This window comes from Hibiscus syriacus, unplaced genomic scaffold, assembly GCF_006381635.1.
Source record: "Hibiscus syriacus cultivar Baekdansim isolate YM2019G1 unplaced genomic scaffold, ASM638163v2 tig00111366_pilon, whole genome shotgun sequence".
NCBI classification, from domain to species: Eukaryota; Viridiplantae; Streptophyta; class Magnoliopsida; order Malvales; family Malvaceae; genus Hibiscus; species Hibiscus syriacus.
The window spans coordinates 362566-389386 of NW_024063071.1; the positions used below are offsets into that span (position 1 = coordinate 362566).

At 34.1% G+C, this 26821-nt stretch overlaps 4 protein-coding genes, 1 long non-coding RNA gene and 2 pseudogenes across 6 annotated transcripts in view; 4 read left to right on the plus strand and 3 right to left on the minus strand.

Moving 5' to 3' along the window:
* Window positions 1-493, plus strand: part of LOC120159406 (protein tesmin/TSO1-like CXC 7) — a 4126-nt gene extending 3633 nt beyond the window's left edge. Inside the window, exon 8 of the mRNA XM_039169993.1 lies at window positions 374-493. Within this exon, the coding sequence (XP_039025924.1) occupies window positions 374-493 (120 nt within the window). The remainder of the gene's footprint in view (window positions 1-373) is intronic.
* LOC120159565 (protein CURVATURE THYLAKOID 1C, chloroplastic-like) overlaps window positions 1-2782 on the minus strand; it is an 8932-nt gene extending 6150 nt beyond the window's left edge. The window contains exons 1-6 of one of the 2 annotated variants that reach the window (XM_039170132.1): window positions 2672-2782; window positions 1930-2021; window positions 1589-1678; window positions 1419-1481; window positions 1269-1306; window positions 882-1109 (exon numbers count right to left, since the gene is read on the minus strand). In XM_039170132.1, coding sequence (XP_039026063.1) covers window positions 1055-1109; window positions 1269-1306; window positions 1419-1481; window positions 1589-1678; window positions 1930-2021; window positions 2672-2771 — 438 coding nt within the window. In that variant the 5' untranslated portion in view covers window positions 2772-2782 and the 3' untranslated portion in view covers window positions 882-1054. Of the gene's footprint in view, window positions 1-881; window positions 1110-1268; window positions 1307-1418; window positions 1482-1588; window positions 1679-1929; window positions 2022-2671 lie in introns of those variants that run through there. The other variant, XM_039170133.1, reaches the window with a different exon arrangement.
* Window positions 2783-5715: 2933 nt separating this feature from the next.
* On the plus strand, window positions 5716-6366 carry LOC120159506 (homeobox-leucine zipper protein GLABRA 2-like). The gene is made up of 2 exons (XM_039170094.1): window positions 5716-6153; window positions 6241-6366. Exons 1-2 carry the CDS (start codon window positions 5716-5718, stop codon window positions 6364-6366), a joined length of 564 nt encoding a protein of 187 aa, XP_039026025.1.
* A 4115-nt stretch (window positions 6367-10481) lies between these two features.
* Window positions 10482-13565, minus strand: LOC120159482 (annotated as a pseudogene).
* Window positions 13566-18545: 4980 nt separating this feature from the next.
* On the plus strand, window positions 18546-18854 carry LOC120159508. Its single transcript, XM_039170095.1, has one exon. The coding sequence runs from the start codon at window positions 18546-18548 to the stop codon at window positions 18852-18854; it is 309 nt and encodes a 102-aa protein (XP_039026026.1).
* Window positions 18855-19181: 327 nt separating this feature from the next.
* LOC120159405 lies at window positions 19182-19950 on the plus strand. The gene is made up of 2 exons (XR_005519350.1): window positions 19182-19310; window positions 19390-19950. It is a non-coding gene; the product is annotated as an uncharacterized LOC120159405 (long non-coding RNA).
* A 784-nt stretch (window positions 19951-20734) lies between these two features.
* On the minus strand, window positions 20735-22988 carry LOC120159403 (annotated as a pseudogene).
* Between the last annotated feature and the right edge of the window lie 3833 nt (window positions 22989-26821).

A 26821-nucleotide genomic window follows, 5' to 3' on the forward strand; every position in this document is an offset into this window, starting at 1 on the left:
TATGTGAGAACATGTAATCATATCTTGAATTGAACAATATATTCTCTGAAAAATGACCGTCTATGAAGCATGCTTGCACACATTTGAAAGTACTACTGCTACACATTTTACTCTTTATCATTTGGAAGAGTTATGGAAACATAGATGATAGAACTGCCAAGAAAATAACTTAACTTCTAAGGAAGATAGATTATAAGATAATAATGACATTAGAACAGCAACAAAACTAAGCTCACAACAAAACGATATGAACTTTGAGTGGCTGCCTTCTACTTCCTGTCAAACTAGAAAATATAAGGTGAATTCAGATATCTTTTTTAGTTGTTGTTCTTATAAAACTAACATTTTTTGCCTAAATCTTTTGATTTCACAGGTAGATGATGCTCTTATGTTCCCCTTTTGTTATCTTCTATGTGCTTCCGGGAAAAAAATAAGTTCTCATCAAGCTGGTGAAGCTAAAGCAGTCCCTACCTATGCAGAAGACAGGAACTGAAGTTTATCTTTACATGATGCTGAGCTGGTAGTAGCAGTTATCATCCTAAAGCTCATTGTATAGAAAAATGTTGCACCTTCATCAGTTCTACTGATATTGACAGCCTCAATGAAGGGTAAACTGTAAGAGACTACTAAATAAGTTGAGACATGAAACCATAACATTTCTACAATTTTGCATCTATTTTATATTGCACTGACATGTCTGAAGATGTTGGTGTCTCAGGCATTTTTAGAATTCTAAAACTGACGAACCTAATAAATTTGAACCACCAAAATTCAATTAAGATTGTTTCAACTATGTCTTTTGTTAGTATGCAAGTCCCATAACTTTGACAGATATATACTTCAGTTGTTACTATGACTGAGAATACTGGAAACTGGAAAGGCTCTTGGTTCAACTTTCAGGTAATTTATAATTAGGTTGTGATTTGAAGTTAATAGGCATCACACTTCACAGTAATACCACACACAAAAAAAAAGCTGCCATATTTGGACACCACTGCAATAAACCACATTCGAATTGCAGAGTTGATCCTCAATTAAATCTTTAGCACCAGAATTACTGTCCAAATATTTGCGATATTGTCTTGTTGATGATTTGGTACAGTTCCTCCCTGCAAAAACGGGTAATTATGGTTAGGTTGTTAAACATTCACAAATCACCCATGGTGGTGCTCTCTTCTTCTAGGTAGAAAAAGATTGTACCGAGTGTACAAGTAACAACTATGAGTTTCACCATCGAGCAATCTCTTAAGTCGAGGAATTCTACTTACCGATCTGGTTTGAACAAGAGATAGCGGTAAACAAACCACTGAAAAGGGAAAACATGAGTTAGTAATTGAAGCTTCCGCGGAGATGGGGAAACATAAATATGTACCAGTGACATGTTAAGCATGGTTGAAAGCTAGTGCTCGGGAACTTACCGTAGAAAACAGTATTCCGATAATTTCAAGCACAACTGGGATAATTGGCAATTTATCAACAGCCTGTACATATCAAAGGAAGAGGCTTGAAGTTATGTTTGAGCTCAAAGTGATTATTCTAATAGTTAAAACTCACAAATATGGTTTGTGACTCCAAAGCAATAGATTACCGAAATCACATTCGTTGATGTCCACAAGGCCACAATAGCTGCAAATCCCAGACCAATGAGACCTACCTTATCTTCATCAGATTTATCCCACTGTTCCACAAAAATTAAAGCAAAATCAGAAAAGGAGAGAAAAAAATATATGTTTTCATGAATACGTGCCACCTAAGGCAGGAATAGAAGAAGAAGACTTTTTCTTGCTTCACGGAAATTCAACCATAGAAATTCCGTTATTTCTTGAACAAAGTACTTACTATTCCCCAACTCCCTCCATATTTTACAAGCACATAAGGTGTGCAATCATGATAATGATATGCAAGTGTCTGTGTGAGAGAGAAACTTACAACATTTTGCACAGACTTAACGATACTAAGCGAAGTTGAAGACTCCGAGCTATCACCTGAAGCCTTCACAATAACAGTACTCTTTTGCCTCCCTGCAATGCAAGGAAATCAGGCAAGCATGGAACATTGCAACAAATATAAAACCTAATTGCCAACCATTTTCAGTTCTGAATCAAGTTGCCAAACAATAACTCCATAATCGCCCCACAAATAAGTCTTAAACACCTAATTTCAGTTTCAAGTAATTGTTCTGCACCTACAACACAACTGCCAAATGATTAGCAGAGTTGAATCCCATTCCTGGCGTCGCAGCATGAATGATAATCGACTGACAGCAAAGAAATCTAAGACCATTAACTGAGAATTTATGCCTTGCCCCAAGTTAAATTTTCTCAACACCAATGATTGCCATGATAATTGTTCATTTCCAAGTGTATATATACAATACCATTGTTTTAACAGAAGTCCCACATTAATTTCCCCAAAACCTCATTTTTATCCTCGATCATTCCGAGATTGATATTTATGGTTAGGTTTATATGCAACTAAGAGCATCATTTATCTCATAAAAATCTATAACTAACATTTAAAAAGGTGGAAAAAAACCAATGAAAATAGACTCAAATTCAACTATGAACTAACCAAAAACCACCCAAGTGAAAATTAAGCCATAACATTTAAATTTACGGTAAAATATAAAAGAAATATAGTTGCTTTAGAATAAATCCAGTGAATAACACACCTCCGGTATAAAAAACTAGGGGTTTCTGAGAAGTCCGGAAAAGGGTCTTTCTATCTTGTAAACACAATGGCGGAAGCAGACTCGCGGTAATGGAAGCCATGAATTTACCTGCTAAAAAGCGGGGAGAAAGGATAAAAATAAATAAATTCGGAAAAGTCCAAAAGATTTACCATGGGAAAGAAAAAAGAGAAATTGAGGTTAAGGTTGCTACCTCAGTTGCAGCTAAGCGAGAAACAGAGAACGAGAGGCTTTTTTTAAAAATAAAAAAATAAAATAAAATTATGTGGTCAGGCAGCGAAAAACAAGATTTGATAAATTACACCATTAATCATTAATGTATTACTCCCTTCTATTTTAACTATAGAACTAATAATTGTAGCAAAAACATCACTATCTTTGATCAGTGTGATTTTCGGCTCATATGCTTTCCTCTTCCGCTGGGATGTTTTTTTTTTTGTTTTATTGTTCAACGGTTCTCATGAGTTACCCAATTGCCCTCGCATTTATGCTTGGCTAATTCACACTTTGGCCCTCAAGCTATGCTTTTCTTCTCACTTTAGTATTTATATTTAGGTTTAATGGTATGTGAGGCTCCTCAAACTTTTCTAAAAAACTAACGTGTCTCTCAAACTATTTTTGTACTCAATGTGCCCCTAAAACTCAGAAAAAATATAATGTGACCATTTGATCAATGATTTCCGTTGTTGATCGTTACGATACTGACATAACAGTTCACGATACTGACATAATGATCAACGATGCTAACGTGATGATCCACGGTAACTGATCGTTATGGCCATGATCGAATGAATTTGCTTCATTACAATCATGTTATGCACGTATAAGGACTCTTATGCATATATAAAATCCAACTTAATCATTAATTATAATTTGAGTTAAAATATAACACTTATCCATGACTCGTGAGTGGTTTCAGTTTTTATGACTGCAACTTTCTTCTTTTGTTTCTTCAAATTTGTAGAGAGTGTCCTTAAAGTAATAAAAAGACTCATCGGAAACTCCATGTTTTTCTTTACCTGAATCAAAAGAAGTACTTGAAACATGTACCGGAGTTGATTTTGTGGAGTTTAAGTAGGGATGGCAAAAAAACCCGAACCCGACGGGGAAAACCGAATTAAACGGATCGGGTTCGGGGATGATAAATGGGGACGGGGACGGGGACGGAGAAAATCCATTTATTTTAAACGGGGACGGGGACGGGGACGGGTTTGATAATCCCCACCCCGATTACCCGATTACCCGCCCCGATAAATATTAAAAATAATTATATATATATATATATATATAATATTAATAAATTTAATTTAAATAAAAATATATATATTTAATTTAAATATATATATATACCCGACCCGATTCCCAGCCCAATACCGACCCAATACCCGACCCAATACCTGGCCCAATACCCGTTTAAATAATCGTTTGTGCTAAACGGGGATACCCGTTTCCCCGCGGTTTTCCCCGATTACCCGATGGGGATCCCCGTTTAAATCCCCGCGGTTTTTTAAACGGGGACGGGTACCGGTTTTTTAAACGGGGACGGGGACGGGGACCAATACCCGGCCCGTTGCCATCCCTAAGTTTAAGATTCTCTAACAAATAGTCTTCTTGCATTAGTTACTGGTTTAAGTGACCATACTGCAAAATTATGAGTTCAGTTTAGCACGAAATCTTTGCTTACGTACAGGCTCATAGGGGTGAATGTTCGATCGAGTCGATTCAAAAAAAAATTAGTTATACGAGTTAACGAGTCCTATTTTATAACTCAAACTTTATTTAAAATTTTTTTGAGTCAAGTTTATGAAATTCGAGCCGAGTCGTGTCGAGTTTTGCTCACACCTACCAACTTGTTTAGCAGTAAGAATTTAGTAAAAGAAAGCCTAATGATCTCATAGAATGGACTTAACAATAGTGAAAAATGGAGTTCCTTTTATTATTTGGTACTTCAGAACTTCGGAGTCTTTAAGATATCCGTTCAAACATCTTAAAGATCATAAATTTAAATATGTTTAAGCGTAAATTTATTAACATTTTTATTATTAAGGATGAGACAAAGGTGTCGCTTTATGTTTTTGTCACGTTCTTATTTCTTCTGCTTAGTCTGTGTATAGATGGTGCAGCTACTTGGAGTGAAGTCAGGGACAAAAAAAATGTCTAGAGTGAAATGGTATATTCTCAAATATATGGTATGTTTATTATTTTTATAAAAATATATAAAAGTTTAAGTTGGTTCAGTTAAGTGGTTAAGCTTTAACATTTGTTTCAAAAGGCTTAGAGTTTGATACCTCCAAATATAATATTTATAACAATTTTTCTTAAGTAAAATGATGTCATATTAGGTCTTTTGAGGATCAAAATAGTCTCACTAAAACGGGTAATCAAATCAACAAACGTTAGTCATGTATCGTGCTGTGACATATTGCTTGCTTGCAATAGAAAACAAGATAGAGAAGGTACCTCAAAGAACATGGACACAAAATTATATGGTCACTTTAATAACTCTTTTTCTAGGTTTTATTCATATATATGTTTTTAGGTACAGAACTAATATCAAACATTATATCTAGTTTCGTGCTTCTGCATGTCTGTAATAAATTAAATCTGCGTGAAATGTTATTAGGCTGTTTAAAAAATAACCTCATCCACACGAGAAGCATAGGCAGCAGCTGAGTAAACAATTAGGCCTTGCTCCAAGGCAAGTCAAGTTCTGGTTTCAAAATCGTCGAACACAAATCAAGGTAATTAATTAATCCCTTGGTTGTGTCGTTTTGTCGTTTCATCTACGTCCGGTAATCATTCAAGAGGCCGGCCGCGATTTGCAGGCTATACAAGAGCGCCATGAGAACTCTTTGTTGAAGCAAGAACTGGAGAAACTCCGGGAAGAGAACAAGGCCATAAGAGCCACCATACACAAGGCTTCTTGCCCCAACTGTGGCGTAGCAAAAACGAGCCAAGAACAACAACTACGTATCGAGAATGCGAAACTCAAAGCCGAGGTCTAGAATCCAGAAACCTTTATTCTAATGTTCATATATATTGTAATAGCAGCGAGTATTCTGTGTTTTTCGCAGGTGGAGAAATTGGGAACGGTTGTAGGGAAATACCCTTCAGGGGCAGCGTCCACTAGCTCATGTTCCTCGGCTGGGAATAACGATGTGCAAGAAAACAGGAGTTGTTTAGATTTTTACTCTGGGATTTTGGGGATGAAAAAGTGGAGAATTATGGAGATTGCTGAACAAGAAATGGAAGAGTTGAAGACGATGGCAATCGACGGTGAACCGCTGTGGGTTCGAAGCGTTGAAACTGGTCGTGAAATACTTGACTATGATGAATATGTTAAACGGTTCCCTATTGAAAATTCAAGCAATAGAAGGCCAGAAAGACCAGCTATCGAGGCGTCTAGAGAGACGGGGGTTGTTTTTCTTGATCTCCCAAGGCTACTACAAAGCTTCATGGACGTGGTAATTTTAATATATATATATATATATATATATCTTTAAGAAAATTATAGAAAATTAAAGGGTTTTGATCTGTGTTTATGAGTACAGAATCATTGGAGAGAAATGTTCGCATCCATAATCTCAAAGGCAGCCATTGTGGATGTGATTTGCAATGGTGAAGCTCCTAACAAAGATGGTGCTGTACAATTGGTAAGTCCTGCATTTGAATTTTAGACCTAGAAAAAATATAATATAAACTAATATATATTAATTTATTCAAATATTATAATATAATTTAAATATCATTATAATATGATAATACGTGGAGTTAGCATGGGAAATGCTCTCCGCTACTACAATCATTTCATCTCATATACATGCAATAACAAAAATGTAAAAGAAACAAATGAGTTACTATTTCATACTAATATGAAAAGTAATAAAATTTTGATTTTATGTACGTAACATATTTGCTCACTCATTACGATCTGAATATAAATAGATTGAGAGTGCGCTGGGTTCAATTATATCTCTTAAAAATAATTTTAAACGGAAGAATAAAATAATTTAATATTTGAATTTTTTAGAAATAATATATAAAATTATATTTCAACAATCAATCATGATGTATAACACTTAATAACATTAAAATTACAATTGATAAATACTATATCATAAGTCTAACTAGTTATTAAAATATTAAGTCAACACATGCGAAGAAAAAAAATATTAAATTTAGATACTAAATTAATCTAAGAAATTTTAAATTTAGATACTAAAAAAATAATTAATTTTAATTAATATTTATCTTAATTTTAATTATTTATTTTTAATATAGTATCAAAATAATTTAGATCTCATTCCTCCCACATATCATAAGTTATATATATATATATATATATTTAAGTTTGCTTGAATTTATGCCCTCCTTAATACTCAAACAATAATTATATTAATCAAATTAAGACTTAAATAATATATATATTATAGTTTAGTTTTTGTTTAAATTAAAATAAAATGAAATGAAATTATTATTTTTATATAAAAGGATTTCGTGGCCAGCCAGCGTATGTTTGTTAAGAGTTTTAGGCAAGTGGTGGACATGAAAAAGTCGAAAACTTTGGCAAGTTTTTCTTTTGTCGGTCTAACTCTTACCCAAAATCCAAATAATTTATTGTACCCCTCTCTTTCTTTAAAAAAAACTAAATGTAGGCTTTAGAGTTGTTCAAAAAACCCTAGAATCGTTAATAGGTGTAATTGTTATATTTAAAAGGTTAATTAATTGAATCGTTAATATTAAATAATTTTGGTTAACCAAATCACTAAAAATGATAGTTAACGGTTAATGTTACGATTATAAGTTTTGATAAATGATTAATCGTTAAAAAATTAAATTTATAATTAAATTTTTAATTTATTATATTTTTACACAAATAACTTGCTATAGTTTTCTATTATTTATAATTTATATATATATTTAATAAAATTTGTATACAAATAATTTTGTATATATATATCATTTTTTATTTTTATTTCTTTGAAAATATAGAAATATTCTTACACCAATATAATTATGTGTTTATTGTTAGATACTAAGATATTTGGAGATGTACATAATTACACTGATGTAAATATACGTTAAGTGCTATATTTTTTTTATTTTATTTACTTACATCGGTGTAAGTATTATGAAAATTTTGATAAATAATTGTTATACAGATTCTTAATGATTATGTTACGTTTAGAAATATCACATAATCGTTATAATGATTAACCGACCGTTTAGGATAAACGATACGATTAATCGTTCATGATCAACCCTAGTAGCTTCACCTCGCAGACCATCCAATGTTTTTTTATTTTATTATTATTATTTTTGAGATAACGTGTTCAATTTTTTTGTAATACTGTAATATAATCTTCAAAATATTATTTTAGTTTTGATATTGTTGTAGCACATTAAATCTGAATTATGATGATGTAGAATATATTTAAAACTTAATTAATATATACTATGTTATATATATTAACATATAATATTAAAATTTTAAAAACCAACAACTGGTTGGTCTAGTGGAATGAGGCACTAGGCCCCTTAAGCAACGTAACATCCTGGCGTTTGCGAATGGAGCAAATTAGGTTGGTCGGGTCACCCTCGCCTTTGCAGTACCCGATCTGGATTAGTCGGTCAATAGATCGGATATCAGTGTTTAATTTAAAAATTATATTAAAATTTTAAAAATTCAATTAAAATATTTTAATAATAACATTAATTTAAAAAAATAATGAGCACTCATGATTTATTAATTCAGTTTAGAATACATTGGATAATGACACGCATAATTAGGTGAAAGCAGAGTTCTTTCCTTATTATTATCTTTTTAGACAATTTTTACCTAAAAAGAGGGGGGGAATATAGAGAAATTTGAATATAATATCTAGATTACTCAGGCTTTTTACATTCATATATTTTTTTAAATCTGAGCATACTAACATTTAATTATATTCAATTTCATTTTTTATATGTTATACCAATATCAGACGATAATATTATTTAATTATTTATAAAAAAAATATTTTGAAAATTTCCAAGTAATTTGATAACTGAATAACTTGTAAACCAAACTCCGACAATGGATGATGGTGGAATGTTTGCGGAGCTGCAAATGCTGACACCCTTGGTGCCTACTAGAGAAGTGTATTTTGTTCGGTCTCGCAAGCAATTGAGTGCTGAACAATGGGCAATTGTCGATGTTTCCATCGACAAAGTTGAAGACAACATCGATGCATCCTTGGTCAAATGCACGAAACGTCCTTCAGGTTGCATCATCCAGGATAATTCCAATTGCCACTGCAAGGTAATAATATATGTAAATGCCAGAAAAATTCGTCAACTTCGCTTAAAGCAAGATGTGTGGGAAATTCATCGAATTTTCAGGTGACTTGGATTGAACACTTTGAGTGCCGGAAGAGAGCCGTTGTCCGCAGCATTCTAGTGTTCGGTGCGAGGCATTGGATGGCAACACTGCAACTTTACCCATTGGTATTATGATGAACTAACAATTTGTTTGTTTCACCATAGAAAAATTTGCAACTAAAAGCCTGAATAAATCTAGGAATTCCGACGTCGGCCGGGAGGAAAAGCATTTTAAAGTTGGGACAAAGAATGAGAAGGAGTTTTTGCCATGCAATTGGAGCATCAAGCTATAATACTTGGAACAAAGTCACTACCAAAACAGGGGAAGACATTACAGTTTCTTCAAGGAAAAACTTACATAACCCTGGTGAACCTCTTGGGGTGATTGTCTGTGCAGTTTCTTCCATTTGGTTGCCTGTCTCTCTAAATCTCTTATTCGATTTCCTGAGAGATGAAGCTCGTCGCCACGAGGTACATCACAGTCTACGCAATATCACTGTTTGAAACGAATAGTATGAACAATAATTCAATCATCGTTCTTCTATAAACTTGTAGTGGGATATCATGTCAAATGGAGGCTCCGTGAAGTGCATAGCAAACCTGGCCAAAGGGCAAGATCAGGGCAATGCAGTAACAGTTCAAGCAAGTTCTCCGCTTCCCATCAGAGAATTTTCGCGAACCAAAATCTGGATTTTTTCTCTCTGGATCATATCCATTATCCAAATTGAATCATGTTTATCTGTTTCAGACAATGAAGTCCAAAGAGAACAGCATGTGAGTGCTCCAAGACAGTTGCATCAATGGTTTCGAATGCATGGTGGTCTTTGCTCCTGTGGACATTACCGGTATGCAGTCGGTGATCACAGGATGTGACTCAAGCAACATTGCCATATTACCTTCAGGTTTCTCCATTCTTCCCGACCGGCTCGAGTCGAGTAGGCAAAAGAAAAGAGCATCAATTCCGAAGGAGGCTCTTTGCTCACAATAGCCTTCCAGATCTTAACAAACAACTCCTCATCTGCCAAACTAACCATGGAATCAGTTGAATCTGTAAACACAATGGTATCTTGCACATTACGAAACATAAGACCAGCTTACAATGTGAAGATGGTTGATCACAATAGCCTTTTGATTTAAGCAGATATCAATTGGGAAGCTCATATTTTCCCCCCTTAACTCACAGGTTTAAGCAATAACCATGGAAAGTAGTGTTCTCAAGCCAGTTAGTTAATCACAGTAGTCTTACATTTAAAGATAAAATCATATTCAATGGCTATCAAACTACAAACTCGTTTCTTTGTTTTCAAAATGATAGAAGTATATGAATGCTTTTAAGCTCCATAGTTTAGTTTTGTTTTTGTTTTCCTATTTACAAAAGGAAGCCATGGAAAAAATACAGAATGCAGCAAACATTCAAAAGTACAGAATGCTTCCATCAATGGCGTTCTTGTGGGCTTCCTACCCCACCCAAGCTTTCAAGATATGACTTCTTCGAAGTCACTACGTGTAGTTTTTGCACCTGCTTTTCATCAATCTCTTTGGATATCTCTTCTTTGCATTCCTTGTCTTCCTCGTCAATCTCGAGTTGTTCCGCACTCCACGTAAGTAAGTCCGACAGGGTCATTAAGTTCCCTTTTTCCCCATCGTTTCCCGACCCTGGATTCACCGAATTTGGCAGGTTCTTGGATGTCGTTTGATTGGGATTTCGAGCAATAGAATCAGCATAGAGGACATCTCCTATTCTGGACAAGACTGTAAAGGCCAAGCTTTCCAATATCCTTGAATAGCTCTCCAGGAGAGCTTGTCCTACATCCTGTCATACCAACAAGATAACCTTAATATATGTGCATGTGCGCGTGCATACGAGCAGAAGAGGTATATTACCCGGTTGTATTGGATTTTGCTGATGTCGAGTGAAGATTGAGGAATTCCAGGGTACTGATGTTTGAGAATGCACAAGATCGTCTCGGCTCTCTCTTCGAAGAGTTCTCGCTTTTCGTAGCTAACGCCGGAGCCCCAAGCCGATTTACCGTCCTTCTGAACCATCTTTCTCTTCCATATCACAACAGATGCCTCTATTCTATTCTTCAGGTCTAATATCTTGAGCTCTGATGATAAGTCCATAGTCGATAGAAATTGATTAGGATCAAAGAATTCTTCCGTGATACTCCTATAGATTGAATCACCAAGACTAGCTCTCCCGTTCTAAACAAAACACAAAAATCAATGGCTTGTTATGACAGTAGATTCCATGGAAATTATGCAACTTTTGTACGTTCATCTTTGTTTTTACCTTTGGGAGGGAGTCGATGTAGTTTTCAGGGATCTCCATCTCCATCAGAACTTGAGCATTGATCGACATCGCCGCTTTAAGCACTTGCGTCACCGATTCCTTCTGGCTCTGCAGGTTTTTTCTCGCCGCATCGGACAAGCCGTTCTCGGGAACTTTAACGGTAGGCAACCACCATTTATCATCTATTCTTTTGCAGTTCCCTTTCTCTTCATTTGAGGCATCTTTTGAGAGGTAATAGAATTCATTTTGGTCTTTGAAAGAATGTAGACATTCCTGACCATTGTAACTTAAATTATTCAGTATATGAGGTAGGTACAAGATTATTGCTCGATTTATATCACCAATGAGAGAATCTAAGCTCAATGTAGAAATATATTTGATGAAACATTTTAGTTATAGCATTATTAGTAGTTTATTTTTTCAATTTGAACGATGAATCGTAACTGATGTCCTAGTTATATTTTTTTAAGTTGGGTAAATTAAGTATATAATCATTCACTTATTCAAACGGTTCTATTTTAGTCACTCAATTTTTTTTCAAAATCATACCTAAAGTTACGTTTTAGGTTCATCTTGATTACTCTTAATTAAAAAACTAACAAAATTACTGACGTGGTTATTTTTTCCAATGATGACATGATATTTCCTATGATAACTCTTATCAGTATCATCGTTAATATTTTAATAACGGGTGTTAAAATGAAACCGCGCAAATAATTTAGTGACTAAATACTTAAATTACCCCTTTAAATATCAAGTGAGACGAGGTTTAAGAAGAAGACGAAGGAAGATTTCTTTCTCAACCTGACATTAGAGTTTTCTTGTCATTGTTCGAACTAAGGTCATTATTAATACTTATAAATCATCAAGTTGAATAAATATGATCGTCTTACAATAAATTTAACTTTGATAGATTATATAAACTTGAGGTAAATGAACGGATGATGTAGAATATAAAAAAATTAGCCCTAAGTAATATGATTGACAAAGATTAGCCCACATATTATAATTATCGGAAAGATTATTTATAGAATAAGGCCGAAAGAGGTATAACAAAATAGCACTTACAAGAAGCATTGAATCAAGTGTCCTGAGGGCAGGAATGTTCATTAGAAGATCTGCTCGTTGCTTCGTGGTCATTATCTGAAAATCAAACAAATAAAGGTATAGATATAGATATAGATATAGATATAGATATAGCTGTATAATTGATTAGATGCAGAGAAACAAAGGGTAGCAGAGACTAGAAACCTCCATGTTTGATCCATCCTTGTTCTTCTGTTGAGAGGGAACAAGTTCAACAATGCAATCACTTACAGACAAGAGCCAATCAATCTCTTTTCTCCACCTTGCTCTCCTTTCAGCTGTCATAGGCTCTAAGCGCGATTGTTCACCGAACACAGAAGCTAAACGCCGGTGAGGGAATTCCACAAGACATGGATGAAACGTCGGTGAAAATTTTTGTACAGATTAGACGAAAATTCTGTTGTTAATTAACAGGAAAAGGGGCCAGTACCGCAAGGTTCGTTATGGCATTCGACAGTGCTAAAGCTGATGAAACTCCCTTCCCTCCACCTGACATATCCTCTCCCAGTAATTTAGCGAACTTTTCCTTCATCTGATCCATATCTGAACATAAAACAAACACATGGAGGGCAATTAAATCGATTTATTGGTTAAAAAAGAAGAAGCATACATGAAACTCGCCATTCAATAGCTGCTTTTCTCTGGCTTCGCAGGCCGCTATCAATTCTCCATGGCCTGCCTCGCCTCGACGTCGTCTGTTCCGATGACGGTGGATCATCCGGTTGATCTGATCTCTGGTTTTCATCTGCCACCCCTTCATCCTCCGCTGCCCTCTTCCGACCCACCACCGCCTTTGTCCACTCCCGTACTCTTCGAACCCCTCGACTTCTTATCCGACTTACCCCGGAAATTAAACAACTTACTAAGCTTTAAACTGTCTTTTTCTTGTTCGACAGCGGCAACCATCTTTAAGGTTGTCGATATCTTTGACTGTAATTGCTGCATGGTGTGTATGGAATAGGGGAAAATCTAAGAAAAAAAATGGGAAAAGAAAAAAAAACAAGTTTTTTTTCGAGAATTCCCTCTTCGAAAAGATGTGTTTTGAGAGAGACGAATGGTGTGTAAAAAATGGGGATTTTAGTGAGATCGAGAGGGATTTTCCATTTTTGAGACATGGATGAACGTGGGGTGCATGTTTCTGAGACAAATGAAAGGGTCTATTTCCATGTTTTTTCATTTAAGTAAAATGCTTAACTAATGGTTCAAATTTGATTTATAGTCAACCATCGCTAAAAATCAGTCAGATTAAAGAAATGAGAGATAAAATTCGTAAAACTAACACTTGGTTTGCATATCTTCACTAATTTAAATTTACGTAAAAAAAGAAAGAAAGAAGATGAACGCTGGGGCATCAATGGGAGGTGGACGATGAAGCGACTTTGAAGATAAGGAACTTGAGACTCTCCATTGTGAATTAAATGAAAGTCCCTCTAGAATGAGAGAAATAACACCCAAATTTCGAACCCACCACACATTGCCATCCTTCCCCATATCTTCTGTCAAGCTCCTGCATCCCAAATTACAGAACTTTCAAGAAAACCATGCAACAAAGTATACATTTTCATGTAAAAAAGAAGAAGAAAGAAACCTTTTTGATGTATCGAGCAATAGATTTACAGTCAGAGACATCGTGGAGATCCGAAGCTTGAGAAGCAGCAGACATTGCATCCATTTGCATCTTCAATGGCATATCTGTGTCTTCCACCAAAGCTTTTCCTCCCAACAAGTTTCCTCTACCTTCTCTTTTCTTTCACCAAAAGGAAAAACACAAAGAGCTCATATCACCTTCGTAGCATAAAAGTTATGAATTGCACCTAAAAAACTTAGAACTAATATTTCATTTGAAGTGACAATTTTTTTGTCTAGGTCATCCTTTCATTGCATATGGAAAATAGGTTTGTTATTCAACCAAACAAGGGTTTGTCTCTGTAGATCCTTAAATAGCTTACTCAAATGATAATATATTGCTTTAACGAGAAAAAAAAAGTTATGAGCAAATGGCACATCCCTTTTAAAGATGAATTGATAATTTCGGTCAAATTAATAATTATACGATCATATTGATTCACTCCTTCATATAGTTGAGTCAACATTTATTTTTCTATTTTGGCTATATAGTCATAGCTATGACTTTTTTTTTGCTATTGTAGCATCTTTTTGAATTGATTCAATATCAATTTATATTCTACTTAATCATCATCAGTTAATTATAGACAAATATTATGAACGTGGTATGATGATGAGTAACACTGAAAAAATAGTACTTATCGATGTATAAAATATGTTAGTGTTTATCGTCCTTCTTAAACTTTGTATGTTGAAACGTGTTTTTCATATGTTTAAGAAAATCATTACTCCTTAATTCTCAGGTAAGAAAAGGTTTGTGTGTTGTGTGGTGTGTGTGTGTATATATATATATATATATATATATATATATATATATATATATATATATATATAACTTTTGGGGTTTCATTATTCTTTATTTTATATTTTCTGTACCATAATCAAAACACACTCTATGGAGAGAGGATGTGAACGTGTTTCTGCAGGATGCTTATGAATATTGACAGTGATTTGCAGTCGCTGCGAGTAGCCTCCGATAAAGGTTGGTCCAAGTCAGATATGTATTAGACATGCTATTGTTGTGTACAAGGGAGCAGAAAACATATATTCATAATATAATTTGGCACGTTGATTTAGGCTTATATACTTTCGTGAATAGTCGACGGGTTACTGAGTATATACTAATATTTATGGATAAAAGTGTATCTCGAATCACCAGAACATATATTTTGTAGGTGTGATGAGATTTACATTCATTCAGGGATGGACCGGTAGTGTTAGTACGATCACACTTTCTTAAAATTTTGAAACTTCTTATATTTTAAGTATTTTTTTATATTTTTATGAATTATTTAATTTCGTATTTCATATGATTTTATAATTTCGTATATCTATGTTTTTAATATAATTTCTTAAACTAGCATCTTTTGATATAAAGATTTACATCCGTCTATCATTGGGTGATTGAGTTTTACAATCTCTCAGTGAAACAATATAATATCCAGTAAAACATTTGATCGTTTTTTATATTTGAAAATCATAATATAAAAAGAATGAAATCTTTTTGAAAAATTGAATTATTGGATAATAAGTAGGACAAGTGTAAGAAAATAAATCAAATAATTTGACAAGAAGCAAAGACCCACCGAGTGGGACATGAATTGAATTATTGGATGATGTGACAATTGACAAGATCCCACATTTGGAGAGCATCAAACACACAATCTTTATTTACATTCTTAATATACAGTTTTAAAAAAATGCTATTGAAAATTGGTAAAAAAGGCTAAAAAATTATTAGACGTTAAAAATGATCAAAAATATTACTAGACACTACAAATAATCGAAAATATTAAAAAATAATATTTTAAATAAATAATAATAATATTAAAATCGATAATTCCTTATTTTAGTATTATATTAATGTGTCACGATCTTACTTGAACATAATCGTACTTCTGTATTCTTGAGTTCTCCTAGACTGTGTTTCAGAGCCCGATTATTGGCTGTCAACCCAATCTAGGCTAAATTACGACACCATTTTTTTTAAATTTTCCCTTTCTGACACCGTTTGACTAATATTCCAGAAGTAACACCCTTTATGCTGAGTTGGCAAAGGTGCGTCCCCGGGACGCGCTTTACCCGTGTTTTCGCTGAGTTGGATGCCACGTGTGGAAGGCGCGTCCCCGGGGACGCGCCTTTGCCATATCAGCAGACACGTGTGGAAAGTGCATCCCCGGGACACGCCTTCCATTAAATGTCATAAATGCCCCCATCCGTTTTTCCTAACTACCCCTCCTCCTCCCCTATATAAACCCCCTCAACCCTCCCTCATTCTTCACACCAAAATCATATTCTCCTCTCTTATATAACTCAAATTCTCCAACTATTTGAGTTTTAAATTTGTTATTAGTGGTCAGAAATTTATTTTTATGTTAGTATTTTTTTAAATTGTTATTATTTTTATATTAATAATTATGTAAATATTATTTTTTATTAAATAATATTTATATAATTATTATTTATTTAGAATTATTAATTTTTTTGCTAATTATATTGTTTTGTCTACAGTTATAATAAAAACGAAATGCTGTTGCGATTGGATATTGATCATCTCCAGACATTTTAGCGATATGGTATATTTTTTATAATTATGTTAATATTAAATTTATTTTTTAAGTTATTAGAATTATATAATTTTTATTTTTATAATGTATATTATTTAGGATGCTGATCGTATTTAGAGACTTTTATTAAATCCACGTATACCGACACCGAACGTATTTTGCCATATTTGGCTTCTGCCGGTTCGGGTATATTGCAACAATTATAGGCGGTTGCAAACTCGAACCTGACCTAATTTCTGCACTGATTGAGAGGTGGAGGCCCGAGACAACACTTTTCACCTTCCATGTGGAGAGGCGACAATTACATTGAAGGATCTCTATGCATCTGGGGCTTCCCGTCGACGGAAATATGATGTGTGTATGGCGGATGGTGATTGGCAATCAATGTGCATTGATTATCTTGGAGCTGCTCCGCCAGAGTTTAATGGAGGTAGAATAGCTTTATCTTGGTTGAAAGCTAATTTTGAGGTTTTAAATGAAATGCTTCAGAGGATCAAGCAAAGGCATGTGCTCGGCATATATTCAATTATTATATCATAAAATAAAACTTTTAAAAGAGTGCTCATGATCCTTTATAAAAAAATGTCGCATATATTTGGTGCTAAATTAGACACTAGATATCAGAATAAGTAGGGGTGTATTCGGTTCGGTTTTTTACTAAAAATTAAATTAAATCGAAATAAACGGTTTTTTAGAATGTAAACCGAAATCGAATGGTTTAAAAAATCGAATTATGTGAATTCGATTTTTTCGGTTCGGTTCGGTTTGATAATATGGTTTTGTCGGTTTGGTTTATCGGTTTTTCAATGAAAAATTCACTTGAAATTATAAATTAAAAAAAATTGTCTATTCGGTTCAATATAGAACAAATGGGCTTTATATGGAAAGCTCGAACCGAACTAAATTAATAGAATTGATTCTTTAAACTAATCCAAAAACCGAACCGTATAATTCAAATCGAACTGTTTTACTCGACTCTTGTCGATTTTTCAATTTTATCGATTTTGGTTGCTCAGCCATGTCTTAAAACCAACTAATAATAAAGCAATTATTCAGGAAAATTAATTAATTAACATAGTTTGGTTCAAAATAAAAGTAGTTAATGGAAGGAATCTAATCCAAGTTAGGTAGTTTGTCAATTATTAATTAGAATATACTATCCGTTTTTTAATTAATTTAGCCTCTAAATAAATAAACAATTTGCTGCCGACACTTTTTCCCGAACCTACCACTCAGGGTGAAGTGCCAGCTATGGTCCCGAACCTCTCTTCTTGAATTACATCATCATCCCTTACCTCCTCTTATTTTTATATATAAAACTTAATAATTTTATATACATTATAAAAATATGTAATAAACCCAATATAACATGGAAGGAGCGGGGAGGAATGCTCTCTTACAAATTTTAAATTATTATATATTATTTTTACTGAAATCTATATTTTTTTCTAAAATTTTAAAAATTAACTTTTAATATAAAATCTTTATGTATCTCCCGCAAGACGTACAAATATTAAAGATTAAAATTATTATTATATCGAATAACATTTTTAATGGTTATTGATTAAAATAAAAATATATAATGATGGTTTTTTTAAATATATAATAATTAAAATAATAATAATAATAACTGGTTGTTCAATAGTGTAGTTGACATTATATTTAAAATACATGTGTAATATTAAATAAGAAAAGAAAAGAAAAGGTTGTCTTTCTCTTGGGTTACTTTACTGTCTGTATGCAACCATAAAATACACAGACAGAGAGAGAAACAGACAGAAACAGAGTGTTTTAGTGAACTGAATTGTTGCTTCTTTCATCATTCCAATCTCCTCCTTCTTCCTTCCTCTCTATCTCTATCTTATATCTTTACCAGTGAAAACCCCGAATTCTGAGAAGAATTCAACAAAAGAGAAAAGAAAAGATGCTGTCGACAAAGTCCGAATCCGATATCACAAGCCTAGCTCCATCATCGCCGTCGAGGTCTCCAAAACGTCCCGTGTACTATGTCCAGAGTCCATCTCGAGACTCTCACGACGGCGACAAGTCGTCGACGATGCAACCAAGTCCCATGGAGTCACCTTCACACCCTTCCTCCGTCGGACCCCATTCGAGGAACTCATCGCGAGCAGATTCTCGGGCATTCCGGTCTTCTTCCGGGAGGAAAGGTGGCGGGAAGAGGAACGATAAAGGTGGCCTGAGTGTGGGTGATAATGGAAGAAGGGTCGTATGATGAGTTGAGGATAAGGCCTTCACTAGGCGTTACATGGCCTTTGATTGCTTCTTCACCTTTGTGGTTTTTGTTTACTGTGTTTTGTTGATTATTTGGGGTGCCAGTAGGCCTTACAAAGCTGAAATCGTGGTCAGGTATGTCGATTTTATCGAATATGCATACGAATATATGATCTTCGAGATATATGTATTCTTATACTCGAATTCGAATAATACAGATCTTTATTTTCACCGATGGGATTGACCATGATTGTTGAATTCCTAATGTGTTGCAGAGCTTTGCAGTGCACAACGTTTTTGTTGGGGAAGGCTCAGATTTCTCAGGGGTAACAAGAATGCTGACCATCAATGGTACCTGAAGATGAGTGTATACAACCCTGCTACGATTTTCGGCATTCATGTTAGTTCGAACCCCGTCAATCTCGCGTACTCGGAGATCAATGTCGCGACCGGTCAGGTACGATTTATCCATGCCCCGAGCACGATTGTAAACTTTTAATGCAATGAAGTTAAGGTCTTTATCGAATCAACTGCAGTTGAATATTATCAGCCAAGGAAGAGCCGTAGAACTGTATCAATTGTGTTGGAAGGCGAAAAGGTGCCACTTTATGGAGCTGGATCGAGCTTAACGTTTGCACAAAATGGTGCTGCCCAAGTTCCATTGATGCTGAAGTTTGAAGTCCGGTCGAGAGGAAATGTCGTCGGGAAAACTCGTGAGGACGAGGCACCGGAAACAAATTTCTTGCCCTTTGGTAATCGATTCTGTGAAAACCAAGCTCCTTAAGTTCAAGAAAGACGAATGCACGTACCAGTGAAAGTCGTTGTCGTCTCGTTGCTGCCACATTCTGCCATTAAATCTCCAGCATCGCCATCGCTGGCCGAGCGATAAAGGTGTTCCGTTGTCCCCTTTTCTTCGTTTTTCTTTGCGTCTTCTGTTAAGGGTGTAAATGCTTGATGTTTTGCTTAGTCTTTTTTGAGTTCTTTTTTTATGGGAAATAAACAAATGTATAGACGACATAAGAGGTTTTTTGTGGTTGGTTTTGCTTAGGGATGTTCAAAGATAACAGAGCAAGAATAAAGACATCGTTTGAATATAACTGCTTGAATTCAGCTAAAACAAACACCGGCAAGATTAATCAAACAAAGACTCACGTATATCGACAACACCTGTTGTCCTAAATTATGATCGCAATGCAGTATATCGATTCTCGCCCTCTCCTGGCTTCCATGAAACTAGTTCAAAATGTTTGAGAAAATGACTGAAACTGAAAGAGATGAACAAGATTGTATAATTGGAAATCAAAGAGACACTGAAAGCTTGTTTCAAAGAAGACTGGGACTCGATTGGCCCGAAGCCTTCTCTTTGTCGGCCTATATTTATACCCGTACACAGGATTCTCTTTGTCCGCACACTTTCCGAGCCCAATGAATATTGCTGGAGCCTGGAGGTTGGGGTTTAGTTCCTCAGTTGGGAATTTAAAGATAACTATAAAGGTATAACTGTTTGGGAGGATTTGAGACGGACGCAAAATAAGGTTTGGTGGTATAGAATAGTGTGGGGAAGCTTCAACATCCCTCATTATTTGCTCATCATTTGGCTCATCATACGTGATTAGCCATGAAGAGTAGGACGATCTCTTGAGATTTACCTGTTTCAAGTGAATATAGGACCGCCGTAGAATTTATAATAGTATGAATATATAAGAATTTTAAGAGAATAAATTCTAAATAAAGAACATAAAAGATATATAAATATAGATAATTTTAAATAGATAATATAGGTGGCATTAACATAGGACGTAGGAGGCATGGTACAATTACTTTTTAACATGACCATTGACTAAGCAGCAAACATTTCTTTTGTATATTGAAAGAAATCGACTAACCAATTTATGATACACAAAACCCAATCTTTATAGGACTACATCATCCCTAGTTTATTACTAGTCGTCAGAACCTGCAACTTTAATAGATAGAAATGAGAAATCTACTGCAGCTGTTTTAGCTTTTTGATGTATGAAGCCCCATCTGATGATGACTCGTTTAACATTCGCAACCTGTCGATCTCTGTGGCCGTCCTCCAGAAACATCAATGGTTTCAGGCAGATATCTTTCATCATAAAACAAGTGTTGAAATAAAAACTATTAGCAAAGACTCTGGTAATGCAACCCTTTTGGTATTATTCATTAGGCATTCCACGGATCATCAAATAGAATCACATGCGCAGACACATATATGGAAATTATATCTAACCCAACCGAGAACAATTCATTATATAGACAAACATAAGGGATGAACAATTCAGCTATGTAAGGCTTAATTAGTTTATTCACTGTTCACCCCCAGTGTACTAAAGAGACTTATTTTATAGCCCCAAACATGGCTCCACTTGAAGTTATTCGACAAACTGGCCAATAATGGTGTGTAGATAGGTAATCGTTCAAATGAACCCACAAGACAAGATCCTAGAAATGTCTCAATCCAATAGCTTGAATTGCAATTTGAAGAAGCTTGTCCATCATATAAAGGTCAGATTCTCCTAGTGTCAACTTACCCTCTTTGTTGCTTCCAACTTTTAATATTTTTATTTTATTTCTTTGAAGACAGATACATTGGCGTAAATATTTTATTAGGCATTATCTTTCTGTTATGGAAGTGTTGACTTATGCAAATACTTACATTTCTTCTTCAGGTTCATTCTTGAGAGCATTTTTTGCTATGCACTCAAATGCAGCATCAACATTGAATCCTTCTTTTGCAGAGGTCTCAAATATGGTATGTTTCCCTTTGAAGCACACCATGCCTTTGCTTTCTTTTCAGAAACCTAAACCAGAGAGAAATAACCTCATTCATACACCATACAAAAACGCATTTACACTCCCATATGATACTATAAAACATGAAGAAATTCATAGGCAAAGGCAGAGGGGAGAAAGGAATGTCAAGAGGGTGGGAGACATTTTACCACTCGACTGTTACCACCATCAACATCAACCTTGTTTCCCAGCACAACAAACGGAAAGTTTTCGGGGTCAGATGGACTTGCCTGAACACCGAACCAAAAAAATAATGTCATTAGTCATTCTTCCAATTAAGATACTCTATACGCCATGGGACAGAATAATACCTGAATCAGAAACTCTTCTCTCCAGTTGTTAAGATTATCAAAGGACTTCATGACATTAACATCGTGCACAAGTACACAGCAATCAGCACCCCGATAGAAAGCCACACCCAAACTTTGAAATCTTTCCTGCCCGGCAGTATCCCATATCTATGAACAAAATCAGAAAAACGAATATATGACACTAAGAAATGTAAATAAAGTTATATGACTATTTCTCACCGAATTGAATATCTTTGCTGAGTAAAGAAAAAGGTGGGCTTAGTTTCTACAGTTGACATTTGACAATAGCTAAAATCAAACAATACATTAATTTATACAAATGCTAAAATCCGCTTGCATTATCATCATTAGGCACAATAGAAACCACAAGCCATAGCAACTAAGATATATCTTCAAGTGACCGTCTTTTACCTGCAGTGTAAACAGTCTATCTTCGAATTGAACCTCTTTTGTCAAAAAATCGGCTCCAATCGTCGCTTTGTTGATTACTGAACTTACGATTAACATACCTAATTCCAATAAAATTAACAATTAACCAATACATCAGAACCAGCAATCGAACATGCAAAATTCAAGAGTTAAATAAAGGAAAAAAGAAATCTAAGGATTTCAGTTACAAAGCTTACTGATTCATGAGAGATGTCTTCCCGACCCTAAAAGCAAAAGAAGACACAGAAAATCATAATAAAATGCACATTACGATTAAATAACAGCAAAATAATTGCAATTAAATTGGAAATGCACCAGAATTAACAAAACTTCAAATTCAAATATGCAAAAACAAAGAAAACTTCAGAAAAGTGAAGACGATTAAAGCTTACCCGCTGTCACCGAGAATTATGACCTTTAAAAGCATACGCCGACGAGAAGCCATTGGATCAGGTTTGAGATATTATTATTGTTTTAAGTAATTGCAGGTAATTATGAGATTTATATTTTTTGTAGATTTGGTCAGAGAACAGAGAAATTATAAAAGAAAAATAGAAAAAGAAAAACTTTGTGGCTGTTAATTTAATTTGTCTTGTTTTGTAAGAAAACCAAATTTATAGTTTTTTTCAGCAAAGGGGAAGACTGCGGTTGATAACAATATCAACATTCCAAAACTACCCCCGTATTTAGTTGAATTCAGTATGTTTATTCATTTAAAATTTTGGGTAAAAATACACAAATGATACCCTAACTATAGGAGTTACTTTGTTAAGTCCCCAACTATTAAAAATTATAAAATGATCCTTAATTATTGGACGATGTTTTGTCGAGTCTCCTACAATTAAAAGTTATAAAATGGTCATCTGACTATTCATATTCCAAACTCGTCCTTTTCCGTTAAAAAAATTATTATCGTCTAAGTTGAAAGTAACATGCACGACATAATATTTCAAGCACTGACTCAACGACATAATGTAAAACAGAGAGTCGATCCACAAAATGCAGCTCAAAAGGGACTAGGATCATTTCTATTATATCTTAGTCAACATGTTAACACTCAGCTTAGACGATTGCTAATTATTTTAACGAAAATGACAAATTTAGAATATATGAGTAGTTAGGTGATCATTTGTAACTTTAATAGTAAGAGATTCAACAGAAAACACCTTATAACCAGAGGATCATTTGTGTACTTTATCCAATATAATTTTTGAAAATGAATATTGAAAAAATGATTTATATTTTAAAACATAGTTTTAAAATATTTTATAAAATAAATGCACATTATAATTTATTTAATTAAATTAATTTATTATTAAAAAATAGTTTACAAAATTTAAAATATATATAATTTTTTATTTATATAGTTATATCAAATTAAAATCTAATATTACCTAAATTCTTATAATTATAAATAATATAAACAATTTATGTTGATTATTTTATAAATACATTATTTTTATATTTTCTCTTTCGTAGTAGCTTCTACTTAGGGATGGGCATGGGTAGGGTTTCGACCAATCTGACCCGACCAAAAAATTGTACATAATTCATCCGATCTTATCTGACCCGAAAAATATATAATCTCCACCCAACCCGACTTTTTGAGATAAAATCTGAACCTGACCCGACCTGAAATAATAAAAATATTATTTTATTCAATAAAAATAGTCATTTAATTGAAAAAAAAAATATTATATACAAGGGTATTATTGTAATTTTTAATAAATATATAAGGTAAAATTATATTTTTTCGGATCGGATTAAGTATTTTTCACCCTAAATCCGAATCCGACCCGACCTAAACCCAATTTAAAAAAAAACTCCAATCTAATCCGATCGAATCGGGTTATAATTCGTCAGGTTTGGTCCCATTCCCATCCTTACTTCTACTCATCCTTATAATAAGTCAAGAGAAAAGTTCTGTTAGTGCATATAGAAAAATTAGTGTTGCGACAAATAAAGAGAGACAAGATTTTATGTCAATAATATATATTTTTAAATATTATGTTAAAATTTTAAGAATACAAATTTATAAAATTTTAAAAAATCAAAATGAAAAATAAGCTTGCCTGTTGAACAAAAAAGGGGTAACCATTTTGATCTTTACGATAACTATCATTAACTATATTAATTTTTAAAGGTCTTGATAATTGAATTGTGACATTCCAAAAAAGATTAATCTATTTCTAAAGGTTCTTAGCACTTTTTAGGAGGTCACGAGTTCAATTCTCAAGAACTTCAAAAGACGTATTAACCTTTTTTTAACCAATAAAGTTAATGACATGTTAACAGAAGGATCAAAATGGAATATAGTAATAATTCGAGGATTGATATATAATTTTTAAAGTTAGATATTAAATTAGAACGAGGGTCACAATTTAGGGATCGATATAGAATGTTTTAAGATTTACAGATCATTTTAGAATGATGGTCATAGTTTGTGGACATCCTATGTAATTATCTCTTTTATTTGGATAAATATTATAGTACAAATTTTTCATTGAATGCATCAAAATATTTATTTTTAGAAACTTAGAAAGTTACAACGACAAAGCAATGTTGAGAGTTACGTATGATTTTAAATTCTTATTCTATTATGGACCTAACAATAGACCTTTGAAGCCTTTGACATCTCTGGAAGTAAAGACTAAAAGTATGAAACAAATTATTAAAAATAAATATATATTTCCATCCAACAACATAATTTTATTATATAATTATTTTTCTGCTAATATGCCAAATAATTATTTTCATCCAAAACAAGAGGAAGTGAGATGAAATTCAACTTTTAATTTTCAATTTAACCCATCTAAATATTTTTTCTTTCTTTCAATACTATTAATTTAACAGGAAAAGGATAAAACGCTCCACATGTCATTGAACTATGCACAAATAATTGTTTTGATCACACAACTTTTAAAAATGATAAAATAGTTATTAAATCTATTAAAATATTACACCATATTCATGGACATATTAAAATAATAGTAAAATTTTGATATATTTAATGACAAATTTATATGGCGTTTTTCCCGAAAAATCACCGGTCTAACACCTGTCATACTATATTTCTCGATCTAACACCCTTAGCAGTAAAGCGCGCCCTCTGCACCGTGCTATATGCTGATTTGGCGCCACGTGGGGTAAGGTGTGCCCCCTGAAGCGCGTCTTATGCTGACATTGATACACGTGGATAAAGCGCGGGGGTAGGTGTGTAATTACACCTAAGGCGCAGGACAGGGGCCGCGCCTTCCCTATGAATCTGACACGCGTCAGGAAGGCGCGCCGCAGGTGTAATTACACAACTACCCCGACTTCAATACCCCCAAACCTCCCTATAAATACATCCATCCTTAATCACTTTCATCACACAAAATTCTCTCAACTTCTCTCAAATACTCTTATACTCTCTTCTAAGGTATATTTTATTATATTTTTAATAGTTTGTATTTAATTTATTTAAGTATTTAATTTATTTGATATTTTACTTATTTAATTTTTTTGCAGATATAAAATGGCAGACGATCTACTTCGCTTGGATGCAAATCATATATCTCAACACTTTGCTGATACGGTAACATTGTAACGTATTGTGGGTAAGTCCAAAAAACCCGGTGAAATTAACGCACATGCTTGCATTATTTGATAGCATTAACGCACTGTGGGTAAGTCGAAGTTCGTTGTAAGATGCATCTCATTCGCCATGAAGTTTGACAATGACATTTTGTTTTGCCAACCAAACTTTTTTATAGGAGACAGTGTACCCATACTGCGATTGTATAGCTGAAATCAACATAGCAACAACTATATGAGAGCTTGTTTTTACCATGGCATAATGGCTTGGCATATCACTTCAGAGTCCAAGTTCGGATGATCTTGGTTGACCCCTCCAGCACAACATGTGAGGGTCGTTGTATAATGTTAGTTCCCATATGTTGTTTTTCCTCTTCCTTTTCGATACGCGAACCATCCAATTACATCCGTTTTCGCGTCGGGCACAGTAGCATACATATTTTTCGGTCGTGGATTGGTTGACTCTGGACTGAACATAATTACAGATATTGTAATTTTTTATAGCCATCACCGCTTTTTCTTTGCTTGAAAACTCCATGCCTAAAGATAACTCACCATTATTTATTGATGAGTAATATTCATAGTCACCGAGATGAGGCATATCCACAAATTCTGGCCCATACATTGCACCATAATTAGCTTCATACATGTGTGCAGGAGGGTCAGTTTGTGCCACATTTCCTGTAATTTCATTATCTTCGGAGTTGAATTACGTTGATTCTGGTTGAATGAATAGTCCAGTCTCAGCACCATCCGCACCAGGCTCACGAAGCGGTTCTTCTGGTGGAGATGATGGTTCTTCCATGCGCTCCACATTTAGGTCGAAGAACCTACT

Bases quoted from the DNA above. Each gene is read 5' to 3' on its own strand.
- LOC120159506 (XM_039170094.1), top strand. From the start codon at position 5,716: ATGTTCATATATATTGTAATAGCAGCGAGTATTCTGTGTTTTTCGCAG. The intron at 6,154-6,240 runs GTAATTTTAATA...TTATGAGTACAG, and splicing joins TACAAAGCTTCATGGACGTG to AATCATTGGAGAGAAATGTT.
- LOC120159508 (XM_039170095.1), top strand. From the start codon at position 18,546: ATGCTGTCGACAAAGTCCGAATCCGATATCACAAGCCTAGCTCCATCA.